General features: G+C 44.1%; 2 protein-coding genes across 5 annotated transcripts; both read left to right on the top strand.

Annotated features, from left to right (window-relative positions):
- The first annotated feature begins 11,403 nt into the window (after positions 1-11,403).
- On the top strand, positions 11,404-12,453 carry LOC129588757 (uncharacterized). The gene is made up of 2 exons (XM_055483121.1): positions 11,404-11,484; positions 11,912-12,453. Exons 1-2 carry the CDS (start codon positions 11,412-11,414, stop codon positions 12,451-12,453), a joined length of 615 nt encoding a protein of 204 aa, XP_055339096.1. The 5' UTR covers positions 11,404-11,411.
- Positions 12,454-14,488: 2,035 nt separating this feature from the next.
- Positions 14,489-20,689, top strand: LOC129588778 (uncharacterized). Of its 4 annotated transcripts, none has more exons than XR_008690510.1 (5): positions 14,489-14,629; positions 16,269-16,363; positions 17,172-17,802; positions 18,870-19,039; positions 19,706-20,689. XR_008690510.1 is itself a non-coding variant. In XM_055483153.1 (5 exons), the coding sequence occupies exons 4-5, from the start codon at positions 18,964-18,966 to the stop codon at positions 20,245-20,247; spliced, it is 618 nt and encodes a 205-aa protein (XP_055339128.1). In that variant the 5' UTR covers positions 14,489-14,629; positions 16,230-16,363; positions 17,172-17,802; positions 18,870-18,963; the 3' UTR covers positions 20,248-20,689. The 4 variants fall into 4 exon arrangements, 3 of the variants coding, with proteins under 3 accessions (XP_055339128.1, XP_055339130.1, XP_055339129.1); XM_055483153.1 differs by having other exon boundaries at positions 16,230-16,363; XM_055483155.1 differs by lacking the exons at positions 16,269-16,363; positions 17,172-17,802.
- The last annotated feature ends 508 nt before the right edge of the window (positions 20,690-21,197 follow it).

The raw sequence follows: 21,197 nt of genomic DNA, 5'->3' as shown, positions 1-21,197 counted from the left end.
TTCCTGCACTACTCTGTATGCTGTACTACCCGTTAACTTATTCTCTCTGTGTCAAAATTAATGAAAAACCAAATTAAATGTTGCTAATTCAAAATTAACTAAACATAAAAATAAAAAAACAATGTATTCACATTTACTGAAAAAATGTATTTATTGGTTAATAATCAATAAACAAGTCATAAGACGAATTATTACGATAATATCGGATAACCAAAGATATTTAATGGATTATTTAATAAAATGTAAAAACTTCAGTAAAATATGTTAAAAAAATATAAATAATTTGTAGTTAAATTAACAGTTACCAATGACAAACAATCCTTATCAATTGAACATCAAACAATATATCAATCAATAGCATTTTAGATTCAGCTGCATGACCTATAATATTATATTAGTGACCAACAGCACGAACGCCTGCATTACGGAGATCGTCGACCGGAGCGCCACCACCGTCCTCTTCAACTTGATCCTGCTGGACGGCAACCAGCTGGACCTCAAAGGCTTTGAGGTTAAGTACGCGCTGGCTAATCAGCCCTTCAAGCACGCGGGCAGCAGCTTCCTGGACCGCTACTCGCCCTACATCATCACCGGTCTGCAGTCCAGCAACGCTACCGCTTCCATGTTAGCACCCCCGTCAGCTGCTGCGGCGGCTCCGGCCAGACCTGCGGCCCGGATTTCATCACCGACATGCCGGAAGTGGGCGCGCCGCTGCCGCCCAAGGCCGCGCTTTTCAATCAGGTGTCCTTCCCGCTGCATTGGGAAGCGCCCAGTGAAGCGGAGTCTGTCAACCATTCCGGCTTCGATGGTAAGCGGCTCTATAGCTCGAAGAAAATATCTATCAGTAAGTTTTTTGTGAGTGTGTTTCTGCTGTTCTTCCGCGCTGTCGGCTGCTAAACAACGCTGCTTCTGATAAACTATATGCAAACGCAAACAACGCGAAGTGAGACAATACGACAAAGGGAATATGTCACACATCGTCGCATCTCTTATCAAAGAAAGGCCGTTTCTCTAGAAAAAGGGGAGAAACCGTCCAACCTGCTTAACCCGATAGGCTCCAGGGTGGCTGGTACCTGCACCAGATCACGCTGTTTAAGCGCACGGGTCTTTCTTAATTTTCCTTGACTTTTTAAACATGACGTACCGTGCAATACTCCAGCATCGACAACTGCACCGCAAAGTGCGCTCAGTTTTACGTGGAGCACTGACTACCGACAATTCTGATGGACGGCCCAAGCGAGCATGAAAACATGCAACGTCCGGACCGTTGCTGTGCGGTCTCTCCTTTCGCTGAGTTTCCATTATGTAGTCGGTAACGAGTCTTTAGTTATATGATTTACTCCAGCAAGCAGCACGCCCAATGTGGCCGGCGTAGTGCGGCATGCAGCAGGTACTTGATCACATCGCCATGGATCGATTATTTTCTACAGACGAGAAGCACACTCTCTGACATACGATATACCACACTGCTATCGATTCAACGCAGCACAATTTTGCCTTGCTGATGGTGGAACGCCGTTGCCTTTCCTTGTCAAGATTATAAAAATTCAAAATGTACTGTACAATAATCACAGCTTCACTCTGATTATTCACTGCCACCGTTAATTGTTGATTTTCTGGGCGACTGGTGATTGCAGTGACATGGTTTTTATACGCCATGCTGTGGACCATTATCCCGGGCTGCTTGGGTACGGCGACTTTCCTCTTGCATCTCCCCCGTAGGCTGCGGGCAACCCAATCCGCGGACCATGTACTGCACATGCGTTGTGGTGGTTGTGCTTATTTAAACGCGAAAACGAAAAACACGGTTGACAGCTGCACATCTGTGTGTTTCATATTTTTCTCCGCTTAGATAATTGTTAGGATAACCACCACTTGGAGCGATTCAAACACACTACCGCAAGCCATGCCGCTGTGTTTACGATAACTGTGCCACCAGGGAGCAAATAATAAATGTTGTACACTGTGCTGTGTGCACGCTCGGTCCTATCTTTATACAGAGTACTCCGTCTCAAATGGGATGGATGACATTCCGAAATGTTATTAGATTTTTCAAAGCTCGTGCATATGGTTGATAGCGAATCCGCTTTCACACATGTGCAAAAGCCGTTGAAAATCTGATATTCCATAAAATTTCTTTGGAATTAGCAGTTTTTTTACTACGGCACTGTGGTTCTCCATGCGCACCAGAGGCGAAAATGCTGGATGGTCAAATAAAATTATCCCTTCAAAAGGGGGTTCTGAAGCGCGGAAAAAACGATTAGCGTAACTACTGTTATTTGACTGTTTCTTATAAATTCCAAATTGTGAGAAACGTTAGAGTGTGCCCCAGTGGACATAATAGAGGATTAAGCTTTACAACTTATAAAAGGGTTTTAGCCGGAACCAATATCTAAACATGGAAAATTTCAACTCGGAGACGTTCCCGGCTAAAAATTGATCAGGGATATTTCAGCTGCAAAATTATTAAGAGACGTGTGCAGCTCTGTACGTATCCGCATGTGGTACCAACTTGGTGGGCATGCGCAGAAATTTTCACTTTCGCGCATCCCCAAACACTGTTAACTTTAACACCCCAAACACTCTTAACACTATACTGCTAACTCGTGCTGGGTCACGCAACTTGAGAACAGCTCAATCACTGAAATACAACGGCTCGCTTTTCGACAAATTTGCCAGATTTATGTTATGATGAACATATTTCCTGCATTTCCCTTAGCTTTTTCTTGCTTAGTACACAGTTGTTGTGCACGTTTTAATCGGTCTATGAGTAAACGTTTTTCGGTCAGCAGAGTTGCCAGTAAATTGGCGGTCGTCAAGAAAGCGGTTAACAAATAACCAGTGCTCCTAGCAATCCCGTGTCCAGCTTGGACAAAGCGCCCTACCTCTCCCAAAAACTTATCAGCGTTTGCAAGGTGTTCCATTCTGCTGTTCACGTGTATGAACAATTCATGCAGATTGCAGTTTGCAGATATCCATATATGTGCACATTTGCAATTAATTTGAATGACGGCTAAATTCAGTTTGGAAGGCAATAAGCTTCAAGACAACCCTTCAAGACAACCCTTTTTTTCGGCTGCTCTGCCTTTATTTATTATTAATTGATGCTGAGTATTGATTAGGTTGTAGAATTATGGTAGCTCGCTAGCGAGTGCATTACGAGTCAGCATATTTCACTTTTACGTTGTTTCGGCAACGCGTTTGTGCTACTGTGCGCGTACTCCAATATTATAACAACAATATAATAAGTACCGGCACCGATTGCATATTACCCTCTCAACCCTGTATACGTAGACATGGTAGAAGCCGGTAGTTCTCTACTTTGTCATAATAAATTAACTAGTACGGCAACTTTGTGGAATAACTTTCTCACGCATACACTCCGCCCTCTACGCCACTATCAGCAATGCGACACAATGGTCGCTGCAGTGATGTTTCAATCGAATTGAATGTTAATTGCTCTTTTCTTCTTGATAAAAACTGGCATGACAGTTACTAGCAGCTTTTTCCGGAAATTAATAAGTGCAGATGGTGAGTCGGTTGTTGCTTTCCTGGGATGTGCTTTAAAACGAGCGCCTTGATATATATGGATGTCCTGCTTGAGCACACCTCTGTCTTGACCATCTCGGGGTGGGCCACCCTCCTGCTGAACGTGCCTGGTAAGCTTCGGACAACAGAAGAAGCGAGACTACCTAGTAGTAATATTATTCTTATGCTACAACAGATAAGTACATACATAATTTTCTGAAAAATGATATGCAGTAAAGTTTTCTGTGGAAATAGCTCTTCTACTAATATCATAACTGTTATTCTAAGTTCTAACCTTACTTTAGCGGATTAATATTTTTTTTCGGATTTCATCAAAGTATGCCTTGAACGGGTCCCCAGCGTATTATCGGGTAACTCTACCCACTTTCAGTTTTTTACCTCGAATGCTGGTAATAAGTTATTGAGGTCATGTCGTAAATCGCAATCGTATTGAAATCATAAACACAGGTCGGCACTGATAATTTCTGTTTCGGGAATGGACCGACTAAAAGCCGCCTGGGGCGGATTTGGGCTGGAAAATTTTACTGGTTTCGGCTTGAACTGCTGAATTAAATTTAAAGAAATATTAAACAGAAAAATTGAGAATGTCTAAAAAATCATAAAAATAAAAAAAAACACGTAAAAGTTTCGAAGCAAATAGGGCAAAACTTTGTCAACGTTTTTTTTTTAAATCCAAAACATTAAAAATTTACCGACTCGTTGCAAGTTGCAACCCTTTCAGCGCGGCCCACAATACGCGTTATGTAGTGAATATGAATACGTACATACAGATAAGCGGTATAATTTTACACTCAGAATTTGTATTTCTTTTAATACTTGTTTCTTAATTAATATGTGCTTAGGACAGCTATGCACAATTTTTTTAGTTTTTGTTCTAACACAACTGAGTGAACTGCCCATTGTTAAACATATCAGTTATCAGATGAGAGTTCATGCATTTATATGTTTTTCGTGATCCGCAAAGTGTATTTTTCCGCTGTTTTTTGTATACTTTCTTTAAGGTAGCCTTGACAAAGATTACATCATCAAATCAAACCAAAATAAATATGTATAAAAATTTCAAAATTAGGCCAAACAGTTTCCCGATAGCTGGGTCGAATATCCCCCAAACAATTTCCCAATAACCTGGTAATATCTCTTCGTGGAGGTTGGCTACTGCATTTCCAGTAAAGGATCTATAGCACAGCGACGTCCGCAAATCATGTAAACAATTTTTCTGCGCTGCACACAAACCATTTTGCTGTAAATGGCAACTGTCCACCAACTGCTGCAGGCTTCATCTGGAATACTCCCCAGCCACGTACCTGGTTGTCCCGTAGATCTGTTCGTCTCGCTATCGGTGAACGTCAATAGCTGCGCCTTCCATGGGACCGTTACCGGCTTATTCGGCCGGTTGTGTCCGGAGCATGCCACGCCCACCGCGCTGCGTACGACGCGCTGGATGTTCCGTCCGTTGGGCGTGTGGAGCTCCGTCCTCTTGCAGCGTACTACGGCGTACCTGCTGCAACCTGTGACGGTCCCGCACATCGCGAATGCCACAGCATCTAACGTCAATAACATTAGTCATACAGGAGCGCCGACGGACTCGGCCGGGGCGGCATCACCGTGGAATAACTTCATTCTATCCGTGTACGTCATAGTAGCCCTCATTTTTCTAGGGGAGTGTACGATCATGGAGTTCTTCCCCCATCGACCCGGACTAGATACTGGCTGCGCGTTGTGCATGACTCACCGGCAGCCATCCGTTTTGGCAACTTGGTGAAGATCCTTTCGGTGGTGTTTGAGCTATGGGATCTTGTGCATTTGTTGACATTGAATTAAAGCACCCGCGGTACATATACACTATACAGTAGTACCAGCTTTTTACAAATCCCTTGAAGTTTCACTTTCGCGCGTTTGGATATACTTTTGCTCCGCGTTATAATCTGTATGCATTGACCTGAAAATTAACGTTTGGGCGCGCAATTTTCGGTTGCTAAAATATGCTAAAAAATTATCCTCCTCAGTCGTGCATAACTTGGCCTCGCGAATTTCAGCAAAGTCATCACAGAAACTTTACTGCACAGTGGCACACTACGCGTTCACTCTTCCAACATGGGCAAAAGTAACAGAGACAACTAAACTCTCGGGACTGCAAGTAATGCCATGTAACCACAAAATGGCTGGATACAACTGCCGAAGACACCATTATCGTAGGTACAGTCCATAACTCGTGAAACTAGGGGTTAGCTAAAGCTATAACACTCAGGAAAGGTTTAGAAAACAAATTACTTCGACTCCAAAGTAATTCTATCACATTTTCAGCGAAAACCAGCTAATCAGAATCAGAATAAATGAGAAGTTGCCACACCGATGTTTTGCAAATTAACTCAGTCGGCGTATATTCCGCTTCATCGGCGTACAGTGTATTCCGCATTAAACACTGCTATGTTAAGGTCAACAAATACACCACCGCGTACAGGGTCCACGCAACCGATACGATCTTCGACGCGCGGCCAAACCAGAGCATCCATCGGGAGTTGTCGCAGTACACACAGGGGAAATAAAATCCGGGCCGCTGCGGAAACAACTCCACTACCGTGCACTCCCATAGAAAAATTAGCGCCACCATGATGTACATGAAGAGAATGAAGCTGTTCCATTCGCAGCCCGTCTTGGCCGCATCCTTTGGCGCTACAAGACGGGTGGTATTGGCGATGATGCCGATTGTGGCATTTGCGGCGCGAGGGACCTCCTCGAGGCGCGGCAAGTACGCCGCGGTACGTTGCAGGAGAACGGGGCTCCACACGCCCAACACACGAAACATCCAGCGCGCGGTCCATTGTGCACTGGGGGTGGCGTGCTCCGAGCACAGCGGGCCGGCTAAGCCGGTAGCAGAGCCGTGGAAGGTGAAGAGGTTGTGGCCTAAGCGATAGTGAGACATGGAAATTAACGGGGCAACCAGGCGGCTGGGGAGTTTTCCAAATGTGGCCTGCAACAATTGGTGCACAAGTGCAATTTATTTGGGATATACGGGGAAATTATCTCTAGGATGATCTCGTTTATGATTTGTGGAAGGTGCCCCGCGAGTTTGCGACACCGCCCTCTCCCTGTATGGTTGATTATTATACAGCAGCTGCTCAGTTAGGTGGCGCAGGTCCACCTAAAAAAATGCTGCTGTTAAGGGAAGCATCCGGTTCCCGTACTTGCCGGCACCTAGCATCCGGTTCCCGTACTTGCGCGGTAACGTTTGTTTTTGTACCCGGTCAAAGACTTTTTCCAGTGTTCTATGCCATTCTGTAGCCAAAACACTTGTACAACACATATCGGTGGGAAAAGTGCTTCTGCGCGCTACCTCCTATTAGAGAATTAATGGTGAAGTAGAATTCAAATAAAATGCCAGGAGGCTGAGCAGCAGCCATAGGCCGATCTTTTTAAAATTTAGCACACACGCAATTGGGTGAAGAAGAAAATCTGATGAAAATCGGTTGTAGGAATTTGTAATAAATGACTATTAGTCCATCACCCATTAACTTACTATAAATGGCTATCTGAACGACCGTACGATTTCTTACTTACAGGGGACATATAGGGGAAATTCAAGACGGAAAATTACAGGGGAAATTCCAGACGAAGGTCGCGATCCCCAAGCAATTCAGGATAATAGCCCACAGCATATGTAGTATGAACATCTTACCGCAACTGTTAACCCAGAAAAGCGACAATCAGCGAGGCAATGGGAAAGCGCTGTCTGTGATAACGTTACTAATCCTGATTAGGAAGAAAAGAGATCCAACGTTAGCAAGGAGCCAAAAGTATGCTATATTTAAGTGGCATCAGTGTGAAGTAGCGGCGCCAAGTCGTATGTGAGATGAGAATGTACTTCTCGTCAATACCAGGCCACCAGTTGGTAGATCACTGAAATAAGTACCGGCTGCATGCCGCACAACGACATGTGCCGACTAGAGTAGGGGGTATATGTTGCTTGCTGGAGTAAATCGGGAAACTAAAATAGACAGCTGACTGATGTTGCTCTCATTTACCGCAATCTCACAACTAGTCGAAAACGCAGCGAAAGGAGAGACAGCACTACCAAGCGCTGTCTGGAAACCGCGCGTCTTCATGCTGAAAATGGGACAGTCCATCAAACTTGCTGGTAAGTGCGCAACAAAACTGATAACATGTATTTTTATTGCGGTGTGTAACCTTCAAAACCGTCCGGACGGATAAACCGCTCGTCGGATGCTTTTGACTGATAAGCCGGCAAAACTGTCCGTCCCGAAACCACACTCCGGCAAAGTTGTTTAATCGCGAATATATGTGTGCAGTCCGGCAGACGGTCCGCGTGAAAATCTTGGATCTGAATTCGAACTGGGCAAAACATTCTGGTAGGCAAAATTTACGGCTGACGTTTTACTGGATCGGCAGACGGTTTTGCCGAATTCATGGCGCAAGCGATCGGCGGACGGTTTATCCGTCCGGACAGTTTTGCCAATTATTGGGTGACACATTCGCTGTGTCGTGATGTCCGCATATGCAACCGGTAAATGGCAGCTTGTTTAGCAGTCGCTGGCGCGCAATAACAAAACATACGTAATCACCTGAAACTTGCCGGTAGCTGTACTTTCCAGCCTGTAGCATTCAGTACAACGGACAGCAGCCACTACAGCACCAGTCACATCTCCAACTTTAAAAAGATTTGCTTTCTGTTTAGCCGATACATGGTTAAAGAAAAACAAGCGTACAGAGTGTACTCTAGTTCACGGTGACACAAAATCGACTGCTGCAGTGCAGTTGAACAGTGCATACAGATCGAACGCCAAAACAACCCCAAACCTGTTTGTTCTAAAGAACAACATTATGAGCTGGAAACTGGGACAGCGCACTCTGAACAAATATCACCAGAAAGGCCATCGGTCAGTAGACCAATTGGTGACACATGGAGCGCACTATGAGTTACCCGGTTTTTAAATTAGTGACCGATTTTTGAGCACCCGCTTTTTAAGTTACCCGGTTTTTGAGGGACCCGCGATTTACAAAGTGGACACAGGATTTTCCACGCTTCAGGTTATAAAAGGTGAAAAGCCAGGCCCATAAGAAGTTATTAAGCAAAACAGTGACTTTTACACAGGAGCGCCAATCATTTTTTAAAACGTACAGTGTAATTTTTAATGAATTGTTTTTATTGCTTTTATTAAAACCCCTAATGCTATACGTTTGCGCCACAACGTGCACTAACGGGAGAAGACTGACTTTAATTCCACCTTGACAGCTGTACTCCCGACAACTGTGTCGTCTCCACACAGTTGCATCGACTTATATACCACATCAATATGCATACTCGCATAACACGCTCATATTCGCATACAGCCACAAAGCTATGAAACCATACACACCAATCTGACCACTGCACAACCGCTCCTGCAGGGGTGTTGCTAAAGTCTGTGACTGTGACTGGGTGGGACTGGGTGGGAGTGGGAGTTTATGTGACTGGGACCTTCTGTGACTGTGACCGTCTGTGACTGTGCCGGACTGGGCCTGGGAGCGATTGGGACTGTGACCATTTGGGACTGGGACTAGTGTGCGCAACTTGACGCCAAATCGACCGAAAGCGCACTTCCGGCCAGATTTAAACTGAAGTTTTTTTTAAAGTTTTGCACCTTTAATGCATTAATGGTTGTCGTCAATAAAAGTTTACACAACAAAATTTTTAATAATATAATTTTACAACACACAAGCCCTGGTCTCTCCCTGGTTTTGTCCATAAAAAAAAACAATAATTCAAAAACTGCATGAACTCTGAAATATGTAACAGCGCATCGCGCGATATTGACTGGAGCAGTGGCTGGATGTACAAGCACAGGAGGCTAGGAAACGCCTTTTAAGAAAGTGGCAAAATAACCGTTACTTACCGTTAACAGTAACCCATGTAAGTTCTGCAGCAAAGTGACACGTGCTCTTCTAGTATTGTTTTCTGACTAGTAAACCCCGCGCAAACTGCACGAAAGAAATTAACTAAGTACAGTAAATTACTTACCTTGCTTACGTGATTTATGGAAAATCTTTTATAGGCTATTTCTGAGCGAATTAACCACCAAATTCTAGAATATACCTTATTCTTGCAATTAATGCGACATTTTAATTCGTATTAAATTTGTACTGTCCGAACTATATGTTTACAGCCAATATATGTGCAGTTCACTGTAAATTGTGCACAATACAGTATCATAATATTGTTCTATACATCTGGTGATTCTGGTCTAAATGCTGCCCGGTGCCTTCAGTTGCACTGCTGGCAACAGCATCCATCCCATCTTCTAGCAAATTGCTGTTTGTTAATTGGACAGATACATGGAAAATCACAAAAAACCATCCTCTGCAAACGAGGCGACAGTGTTATGGCCACGCCGGATGTTGCGCGCACAAACGGTTTCCACGCCAGCGTATACAAATCTTCTGGCCACAGAATATTATAAACCGAATCAAAAATGCGTTTGGGAGTGCGCGAAAGTGTAAGTTTTCGTGCATGTACACGAATCTCAAGCTCATGGTCAAGTGTGTGGCCCGTACCACTGCTGCCTAATTGTAAATTTCAAAAACTTCTTTTTTTGTAAATTATATTCATTCATAAAAAATTAAAGAATTTGCTTTCGTAAAAAAATACGCTGACATCACACAATTTCAGGTAAAAATAAATTAACTGTTGTACTGTTTAAACAGGCGATCTAAAAAGCTGCTGTTAGATGGCCTCAAACACACGGACACTTTCAATCGTTCAGAGCTACCGCCTTAGCTTTCTGATTGGCCAGACGGATTTCGATTAAAATGTTTGTAGTTTAACACACGCATTTTTAACTTCGGTTAAAAAACTGGCCGGAAGTGCGCTTTCGGTCAATTTGGCGTAAAGTAGCGCACACTAGTCCCAGTCCCAAATGATCACAGTCCCAATCGCTCCCAGGCCCAGTCCGGCACAGTCACAGAAGGTCCCAGTCACATAAACTCACACTCCCACCCAGTCCCACCCAGTCACAGTCACAGACTTTAGCAATACCCCTCCTGCAGGCCATATTAGTCCTGCCTTCCTCTCATTCCCACTTGACCATCGCTCACACCCACTCACGCATATAAATGCATAACACCATAAAGGCATGAATTTCCCGCACAAATATGGTCATAAATGATACAGCTCAGTCGCACAAACAAGAACATAAAGATATGTTCAACCATGCAGTCCACGCTATCCATTGTCCATGGTCGTAATCCACGGTCGTAGCATAATTGTATACCAGAACAAGTGGGCGCAGCCTGAACGACTGGACAGAGAGCACTCAGAGCAGAACATCTGTGTATTGTTCGATATCGCAGTACTGATGGTTGCAGACAGCAAGCTGCCTCTTACTCTTAACAGCCAGATCTTTTATGAGTACATTACTCAAGAAAGAAAAGTTGAGAGGCCTAAACAGTCCGAGCCTCCGGCTCCATACTCGCGATTTTCAAGCAGCGGAGCCTTGATTCACAGGGGCAATCGCAGCAAGCATGCACTGTCTTGAGTAGCGTTTTGGTTTTATGCATAGACACCAGCGCGATCGCCTACCCTTCCAAGCCCAGTTAGTATTTTAGATCAGTATATACTCGCAACCGTAAATTTTCGTACAGTGGGTCTGTGTGCGTGCATATTTCAATGTATAATATAGTACGGACACAAAGACGCAATAAAGGCTGTGTTTTTAATTAGTTAATACCAACTGTGATTTCTCTTCTTTTTCTCGGTGATAAGAATCATCACAGTTACAAACAGCTATTTACGGGAACTGATGCGTGTAGTTGGTGAGTTAGTTGCTGCATTCCTTAGGGTGCATTAGCGAGCCAGCGACCGCGTTAACATGGAAGCAATATTTGGGTATTCATCTCTTTTGAACATGTTGGGCTGCGCCATTATCCTCTTGAGTGTGCCTGGTAAGTTATTTTATAGGCTTTTTGTATTCTACAGCAGATATCTATAAGATGGCCGCAAAATGGGTGCATTAAATTCTATTGCCAAAATGGCTCTTATCTGATACCTTCATCGCCTTCCAGAAGCGCCCTGGTATCACCGCCTTGGTACTGCACAAGTCTCGCAGTATTGGTTTTTAACGCAACTGACCAGTAACACTGTTAATTCCGTTAGTGCTTCTTTTATTGGCAGTTTACTTTTCCGCTTTCCGCTATTTTACGCATAATAAACTTTTCCATTCTTAACTGCCTTTAAACTGAAATAAGTATAAATTTTCAAAATTAGACAAAAAACAATTTCCCAATAACCGGGTAGAATATTTCTTTTAATGGAGGTTCGCTATGTACACCATTTCGCCGGTACATTGTAACCGTTTACCAACTGTTGTAGACTTAATCTGGAAGACTCCGCAGCCGCCTGGCTGTCCCGTTAACCTGGTCGTTTCGATGTCAGTGAGCGCCAATATCACCGCCTTCTATGGGACCTTCACCGGCTTACTCGGCCGGCTGTGTCCGGAGCATGCCACGCCCACCGCACAGCGTATCACGCGCTGGATGTTCCGTCTCTTGGCCGTGTGGTGCGCCGTCCTCCTGCAGCGTACCATGGCGTACCTGCTACGCCCTATGGCGGTTCCGCATATCGCTAGTATCACAGCGGCCAACGTCACCAATTTCGGCCAGACAGCCGTGTCAGCCGACTCGGCCGGGACGATATTACCGTGCAGCTTCATTCTTTCCATGTACATCACAGTACCCATAATTCTTCTATGGGAATGCACGCTCGTGGAGTTCTTCCCGCACCGACCTGGACTGGATATTGGCTGCGAATTCTGCAGAAACTCCCCGGCACTCATCCGCTTTGGCCACATGGTGAAGATCCATTCGGTGGTGTGTGAATTATACGCTCTTGTGCACTTGTTGATATTGACTTAAAGTGGTTAAGATAAAATATCCGGTTATTCCGGTACAAAGTGCCAGCTTCGCATGCATTTATCGAAGCTTGTGCGTTCGCGCGCTCGGAAACACCTTTTTGTACTACCCCATGATAACTATAATCAGAAGACAACTGATCTGTATACATTGACCGGATAATCAACGTTTGCGCTCAACATCCGATCGCTGACATATGTCGATTTAAAATGGGCGGAAAGTTCCCCGTTTCATTGTGATACACCTTGCTCGACACCAGAATTGGTCTTTACTTTATTCATGTCTGCGACGGCCATCTGCCATATTTTTAATTACGTTGTGTTCATATTGTTTTTGTTAAGTGGTGCTTGCATTCTTTTAATAAATCCTTCCCAGTTTTTTTAAGCTGCGCTATAAAAGACACATACTTATGAGAACAAAGCTACATAATTTTTGAACCACGTCATACTGGAAACTGGAAAAGAATCAAACTAAAGAAATGCAGTACCACAAAAATATCACTTGTTAAAAAATTCAGCGGGACCTTGATCTGTTGAGACCATCAAGGATCCTACACAACCGATCCACTCAGGCCGTACAGATTGACAACGAATATTGGTCAAATTTTCTCGCGACCGTGCACTGATTGAAACTTTGATTTTTGTTTATTATTCAGTAGGCCAAAATTTATGTACAGTCTGTACATGCTGCAAATAAATGCAAAAATAAAAAAGATTATAATAAATTTATGAAAGAAGTGGAAGCATATTGTAAAATCACCCTCTGTACATACCAGAGCTAGTTTCCAAAGATTTAAAAGGAAAGCAAGATTCAAGCAAAATCAACAGAGTGGCTGGGAACTTCTTGATTTTGATGCATCGGCCAACATCGATAATTGACTGGTGCTGGTGCAGCAACTTTCGGATAAGCTCGTTTCTTTTCCTCTTCTGCGCTACCAGCATGTTGTTGCTGATTTGAGCAAGCTGCCTCTTAAGGGAAATGGCCCGGTACGTGGTGTCAGAAAATGTGGGATACGTACACTAAAGTAACACTAATACTTTCGCTTTCGCACACTCCGAATCACTTTTTTGTAATACTTTATAACATTCTAAAGCTAAATGATTTGTATACATTGGTCGGAAAACCGTTTACGCGCGCAACATCCGGTTGCCGAGATATGGCGTACTAAAAATGGGCGAAAAGTTTGAATGCATTGTTGTACACCGAAAGTCTGGCTATTATCCAATCTTCTTGAACCTTTGCTATAAAAGACACATGGCAGGCAGGGTGTAAAAGGTACCAGTGTCACCTGCCACTGGCGGTGGCTTACTGGCAAGCGATAAAACGTGACAAGTGGCAAATGCCAAGATATATTTATGCACGAGTTAGAAATATTTAGAAATTTCATTCAATTAAGAATGACATGATTTTGCATAAAAGCATAAAATATTTCTAATTGCACTGCAACATCGAATTGCTCTCTCCAGGGTCACCGCCAGGAATGCGCCGAACGAGTTTTTTTCCGCAGCATGTTCGCATTTTTATCGAATTCCAACCAACAAGTGCAGATAATGAGGCGAGTGACATTGACAACCGGAAACAATTATGTTTCCGGTAAGCAGCAGCACAAAAATCGGCCACGTTCCGTCGAATCGCTTGCCTTCATGGTGTGTTTTCCACAAATAACCACCTGACACAACCCGACCAGCGTTAAGGGTAATGGGCACCGCACACTGCTTGTTGGTTTAACTTGCCGAGAATGCGTGCCGTACGCAAAGCACATGCAGCTCGACCAAACTTCTAACGAAGAAAAATGAGTTACCAAACAACCGCAGTTGAGCTCTGTCAACAGCTGGTCAGAAGTGAGAACTGATAAGGACAGAATGGCTAAAGACCTGCAGATCGTAGGTGCTTATCGAGATTCATTTATTATGTATATTTATTCTGGTATATAAATAATCGTAAAGTGGTAAGTACTTACAGCTACGGAGATTACACGTTAACAATCCCCAGTATTGCTGTGGATTCACAGCCATTTCTCATCACACTGTCGCAGTGGGCAGCGGAAACAGATGCCTTATAGCTAAAACTGTCTAAAAGCACAGAACGGAGTAATTTGGCTGGCTGATATCATATGTATATTTCACTATTCTGGTACACTTCTTCTGTTTTTCGTGTGGAATTTGTCTGATTAGCTAAGGTAAGTTTGGCGTAAATGTCGGCGACATTTGAATACTGTGCTGGTCTCTTAACTGTGCGCCAAAATGTCTCAGGAGCATAGCCTTTTCGTTTTAAAACAAATACATGGCTGACGTCTTATGTGGAAAGAGTACCTCAAAACGCACCTGAAAGTGTTTTATGCTGACAATAAGTCAATAACCAACAACAAGCCCGCGCCGATAGACATTAATTAAAATTTTAATTTTACACGGTGAAGAAACAACCGAGATCATTACTGTCCCTTCCAGTTTTCGATCGCGCGTTTAATTTATCAAAGACAGCAGCGGCATTCCTCTAACAACAGCCAGCCTAAAACGTTGTTGTTTAAAGCTTCGAACTACGCGGAGCAAAAGGGCTCGAAGAATTATGCATCGCACTTGAAGTGTGATCCTAGCATTAGTCTCTCAGCAAAGGCAGACCCGAAAGTTCCAAACGTTTCGACTGCGAGGGGGTAGAAAAGGTACCCGAATATCCTCCAGAAATCCGTACTTCCGGCGTTTACTGTCTTCCGCCAGCATACTGCCACGCTTCCGGCATTTACTAGCGAAGAAAATTAACAAAATGAATCGAGTATATTGCATATTTGGTGGCATGCACAGTACTGGCGCACTTCTTAATATATTTTCGAAATTTTTCGTTAGTGTTTTCTTATGTGTTCACTTTTTAGTGAATGATATGCTTACAGAAAGCTCTGCGTATAACAAAAAAGAGAAAAGCTAGAAGGTGCTAAGAAGAGTGTTCGTCGATCTGTCGGTGGTGTTTTAGTTGTTTTATGTATTCGCGGGGTAAACGTTTATCGGTCAGCGAAGAGTCGCCAGGAATTTGTCTATCGGTTACAAAATGGTTAGTAATACGTTGTCGGTGTGTTTCGCAATTTATTGTCTAGCATGGATGAAGACAACGACGTCACACAAAAAATTATCGCGTTAACTGTACTATACTTAGTACCAGTACACATGCAATTTGACTGTTTAGTTTTTACGCTTTTCACTTCATAGTTCAAGTCCAATTTGACCGACAGCCCAATTCAATGGGTAGAGAGTGCACACGAGTCAACAAACCTAATTTCGATCTGCAATCGTTCGGTAACGCGTACAACCCGGCTCTGAAATGGGTGGCGTAAACGCCGTAAAGGAACATCGCAAATTACAAATTTTATGGGTTACTCTAAGTGGGATACCACGTCGCGCCAGACCACACTATTTTTGCGGTTTAGGCATTTAGGCATTTAATATACGTTTAATTAGTATTAATTATAATGAAATATTTATAGTGGCCTAATTGTTAGGTTATTAAATTTCGTCTACCGTATTATTACGGCAATGAGGGGTACTCTCGTGCATGCGGGCATTTAGTGCGCATGTGCACAAAAGATTCCAGAGTCATGGATAGCATGGACTATAAGAACAGAACAGTGTTTCTCTTGCTATAGCGAGTTGCGCAAAGTCATGACTTTCTGACGGAAACCAGAATGTAGTGGACAATTCATTCTTCTACATTTCGATCTATAATGAGTAAAGTACAATTTTACGGAGCAGTTGTGATTTCTCTTTTTCTCTCGGTGAAAACCATAATCACAGACTCACAGTCACATGCAGTTCCTTACCGGAATTATCTAGCGACCGCGTTAACATGGAAGCCATGATTGCGAGCGTTGCGTACTCCGCTCTTTTGATCATCTTGGGCTGCGCCACCCTCTTCTTGAATGCGTTTGGTAAGTTATTTTCAAGGCTTTTTCTAGGCTACAGGCCTACAGCAGATACCTATATGATGTGCTGCAAAATGGTCTGCATTAAATTTTATTGCCAAAATGGCTCTTATACTATTGCCATCATTGGCACCGGGTACCCTGGTATCACCGTCTTGGTACCGCACAAGTTTCGCAGTTTTTGTTTTTAACGCAGCTGACCACTTTTAATTTTGTTAGTGTTTTTTTTGGCAGTTTACTTTTCGACATTCCGCTACTTACGCATAATTAACTTTTCCCTTAGCGTAGGGTAGCGTTTAATGAGTGTAATCCATAAAATCAAACCGAAATAAGTGTTAATAGTTTCAAAATTAGGCAAAACAATTTACCAGTAACCGGGTAGAATATATCTTTTGATGGAGTTTGGCTATATTTGGCTATGGAGTACGTATTGGCCTGTCGACAAATTGAGAGCATGTAAAGGTACCGGTAGAGCGATATTAGCGCGAAGTTGACGCTGCACTACGCTTATCGCAGCGCATAACTGGGTTTCGCAGTTAAATTGCCGTTACTGCATCGGCCGTTTTCTAGCTAAATTCCGCCAGGCAATTATTACTAGTATTATTCCCATTAAAATATCTGGCGTCACCAAGCCACCAGCCAGCCAAATGCATGTTACCTGTTTCAACAGTGTGGCGTGGCGCGCCGTAGTCCGGATTTACGCGTTACCCGTAAATTTCTAATGTTCACTATTTTTACGAATGCTCAATTTGTCGACAAGCTTGTAAACCATTTCGCCGGTACATTGTGTGCAACCGTCCACCAACTGCTGTAGACATCATCTGGAGGACTCCCCAGCCGCCCGACTGTCCCATTGACCTGTACGTTTCCGCGTCAGTGAGCGCCAATATCATGGCCTTCCATGGGACCGCGACCGGCTTACTCGGCCGGCTGTGTCCGGCGCATGCCACGCCCACCGCACAGCGTATCACGCGCTGGATGTTCCGACTCTTGGGCGTGTGGTGCGCCGTCCTCCTGCAGCGTACCATGGCGTACCTGCTACGCCCTATGGCGGTTCCGCATATCGCTAGTATCACAGCGGCCAACGTCACCAATTTCGGCCAGACAGCCGTGTCAGCCGACTCGGCCGGGACGATATTACCGTGCAGCTTCATTCTTTCCATGTACATCACAGTACCCATAATTCTTCTATGGGAATGCACGCTCGTGGAGTTCTTCCCGCACCGACCTGGACTGGATATTGGCTGCGAATTCTGCAGAAACTCCCCGGCACTCATCCGCTTTGGCCACATGGTGAAGATCCATTCGGTGGTGTGTGAATTATACGCTCTTGTGCACTTGTTGATATTGACTTGAAGTGGTTAAGATGTAATATCCGGTATAAAGTGCCAGCTTCGTATGTATTTGTGGAAGTATCTGCGTTCTGAAATTCCGACAACTTCCGGGTAAGCGCGTCTCTTTTCTTCGACTTCTGCGATACCGCTTGCTGGCCCGAGAAAGCTGCATGCTTCTTAACCGGGTGCACAGATAGACCATAATTATGGCGTAACCTAGCGAGTGCTCATATCAAAGAAAGACCGTCCTTCCAGGCTAAGATGGATAAACCGTCTGACAGGTTGCCGTCCGTATCTGTTCATTTCGATGTTGTCAACACCTGCGCTTAATCATGCTTTATTAGTGTAGAAATCATCGTTTATTGTCCCTACATTTTCAAAAATGGCCAACCTTGTGGTGCTCCTGCATTAACCAATGCACTGCTGTAGTCGCCAAATCCGTCCAGACGGATCAGCTGTACACCGGACGCTTTTGCCTATAAGGCAGCAAAACCGTATTCCGGTTCAGGAAAACGTCCGCCGTAAATATTTTGTCCACACGATTTTTTGCACGTTTGGAATGCGCATAAACATTTTTAACCGTTTTGCCGGATTGTGTTTTCGAGGTTTCGCCGGCTTATATGGGAAAAACATCCGGCGGATGTTCATACTTCCGGACAGTTTTTTCGGTTAAAACACCACAGTGAGCATTTAGTTCATGTTACGCAGTACGCACTTACCGGCATGTTTATGGATGGCCCGATTTGCAGCACAAAAGATACGCAGCTTCAAGACAGCTGCTGTTTTCTAGGTCTGCTTTAATGGCTATTGCCGAATAAAAGCTTAGGGCAGCGTTTGCCTGCGCTGTCTCTCCTCACGCTTAGTTTCCACTTTCCAGTACGCAGTTGTGGGACTGCGGTGAACGATTGCAACATGAGTCAGTGCCTGTTGTAGGTTAAAACTGATTTAGCAACACATGTACTTTTAATACGGTATGTGGCCGACTAGAAGTACTGCAGCCTGCAGCCTGTACTGCTCCATATCGTCTATGATCGATTTTTTGGTATAAACGAGAAAGTGTACGCTCCCCTTGCATACAGTTTAGCGGCTCTAGATTAGCGCCGCTGCCAGTAAAACGCAACATACTTCCGGCTCCTTGCAAGATGCTGACGACGGATCGTTTTTTATTTTCTTATCAGAATTAGTAACGTCATTATCTCCGGAAACTGATTATTGCCACCGTTCAGTGACCGTTGACTGTTGTTTTCCGGAGTGATTAGCAATTGTATTAACATGGTTTGCATACATATGCTTTGGACCATTTTCTTGGATTGCCTGGGTACGGCGACTTTCATCTTGAATTTCCCCTGTAAGTTCTCGAAAAATCTAATCCCCGGATGTTTAAGTTGCGAGTTCTTTGCATTGGCTATAATTAATTATTCATAGAAAATGAAACACAATGTTTGGAAATACAAACCCATGTGTTACATTTTATCTGCATTTATCCACTTTCTAGGTCTTTGTCAGTTTATTGATAATGGCACTGCCTTCCGTCCTGTATAAACTGAATGTTTTCATATTTAGGTGCCTTTGCGTGCAGAATTTAAAATAACATTGGCTCACATAATTAGGCTTGTGGAGTACTTATTAGTTGTTTGCATTTAAAGTTTTTGAAATTCTTTTTGTTTCACGCCAACGTAAGCCAGTCTTTTGGCTACTGAATAGCATAAAACAGTGGAAAACATTCTTTGAGATAACGCAAAAGCGAAATTTTCCGCGCATCTACGGGAGTTTGTTGCAAGCTACCGGTAAACTTCCTATAACAGCGAAATCATACGCTATTTCGTATATAAGTATAACCTGAAGAATTGTTGAATAATGCAAGTACTATCCCACTGCAGTATCGTTACCATACAGGGCGCTGTCGCGGACTCATGTACATCTTCCGCAAATTATAAATGATGTCATCAAATGATGATACAAATGATTTCCCCGTACACCGCAATATAACACACTTGTTAACCAATTGTTGCAGGTCACATTTGGAAAGATCAGCCGCCCGGCTGCCCCGTCAATTTCCATGTCTCGCTGTCGCTGGGCCACAACCTCTTCGCCTTCCACGGCTCCACCACCGGCTTGGCCGGCCCGCTGTGCTCGGAGCACGCCACGCCCAGTGCACAACGGACCGCGCGCTGGATGTTCCGTCTGTTATGCGTGTGGAGCGCCATCCTCCTGCAGCGTACCGCGGCGTACTTACTGCGTCTGGAGGAGGCCCCTCGCGCCGCGAATGCCACAGCCGGCATTGTGGCCAATGCAACCCGTCTGATAGCGCCAACGGACGCGGCCAATACGGGTTGCGAATGGAACAACTTCATTCTCTTCATGTATGTCATGGTGCCGCTGATTTTCCTGTGGGAGTGCACGGTGTGGGAGTTATTCCCGCAGCAGCGGCCCGGATTTTGTTTCGGCTGCGCGTACTGCAACTCCCGATGGATGATTTTGTTTGGCCGGGCGATGAAGATCGTCTCGGTGGGGTGGAACCTATACGCGGTTGGGTACCTGTTGACGCTAACATAGAAGAAACGATCAATGCTGAGTACGGTGTACCCCGATTGCGTTAATCTGCGAAACATCGGTGTGAAACCTTCTCACGTATTCTGATTCTGATTAGATGTTTTTCGTTGAGAATGTGATAGGGTTACTTTGGAGTGGGAGTTCTTAGTTTTCGAAAACCTTTCCTTTGTGTCATAGCTCTAGCTAACCTCTAGTTAAAGTTCCACGAGTTACGGACTGTAAATACGATACTTGATGGTGTGCCTGGAAATCGTATTTAGATATTTTTTGGATAATAGCAGCTCCGAGAGTTGTGGTGCATTCCTGTTAGACGTCAACCTTTAGACACGTGTCGGTCACCGTCGGTGCAAACTGCAAACACGGCAGTGCACTTTAATGCCATGCTCATCAAGAAGGTTGTTTGTCAGTTACGGTCGAACTCCGGAATGTCCGCAATCGTTGAGAATTAAACGCTCAAAGTTATTAAAGTAACATCGCGGACGTGCAGATACAAGGCCCGTGCGTGCACCCAGCGCGGCTCCTGTTTGAATGATGACACATGCGGCCGATGCGCGGGGCGATATAGTAATGAGAACAACTAACTAGAGTCGGATGTTGATCAGTACATACGGTTAATTGCTGCGCGGTGCATAAGCACCTTATATAGCCGTAACTTTGTACTCCAACCGGGTGACCGCAGAAGTACAGGGAACTGCTTAATTAAGCTCTTGACAGCCCCTCCAAGATGTACAGATACAAATGCCCCAATATGCATGCACTGTACAAAATATCCCATGATACTAGCACCGCATGTAATCAACCTGATGGTAATTCAGATAAATTTTCTCTTCCTAGCATGTATCTTGTCCAGCAAAGCTTCAAAAAATGTGAATGATTTTCAAAAGAATGTGAATGTATTTCGTATACCGTACAAATTCAATAAAATGGCAGATAATGTGTTTGATTTTATTCGA

This window comes from Paramacrobiotus metropolitanus, unplaced genomic scaffold (assembly GCF_019649055.1).
Source record: "Paramacrobiotus metropolitanus isolate TYO unplaced genomic scaffold, Prichtersi_v1.0 Parri_scaffold0000031, whole genome shotgun sequence".
In the NCBI taxonomy this organism is placed as follows: domain Eukaryota; kingdom Metazoa; phylum Tardigrada; class Eutardigrada; order Parachela; family Macrobiotidae; genus Paramacrobiotus; species Paramacrobiotus metropolitanus.
This window is presented reverse-complemented; position numbering and strand designations above follow the sequence as displayed.

Excerpts from the sequence above, each read along its gene's own strand:
- LOC129588757 (XM_055483121.1), top strand. The coding sequence starts at position 11,412 with ATGGAAGCAATATTTGGGTATTCATCTCTTTTGAACATGTTGGGCTGC. Across the intron at positions 11,485-11,911 it reads TATCCTCTTGAGTGTGCCTG|ACTTAATCTGGAAGACTCCG; the intron begins GTAAGTTATTTT and ends CAACTGTTGTAG.
- LOC129588778 (XM_055483155.1), top strand. The coding sequence starts at position 18,964 with ATGGTTTGCATACATATGCTTTGGACCATTTTCTTGGATTGCCTGGGT. Across the intron at positions 19,040-19,705 it reads TTTCATCTTGAATTTCCCCT|GTCACATTTGGAAAGATCAG; the intron begins GTAAGTTCTCGA and ends CAATTGTTGCAG.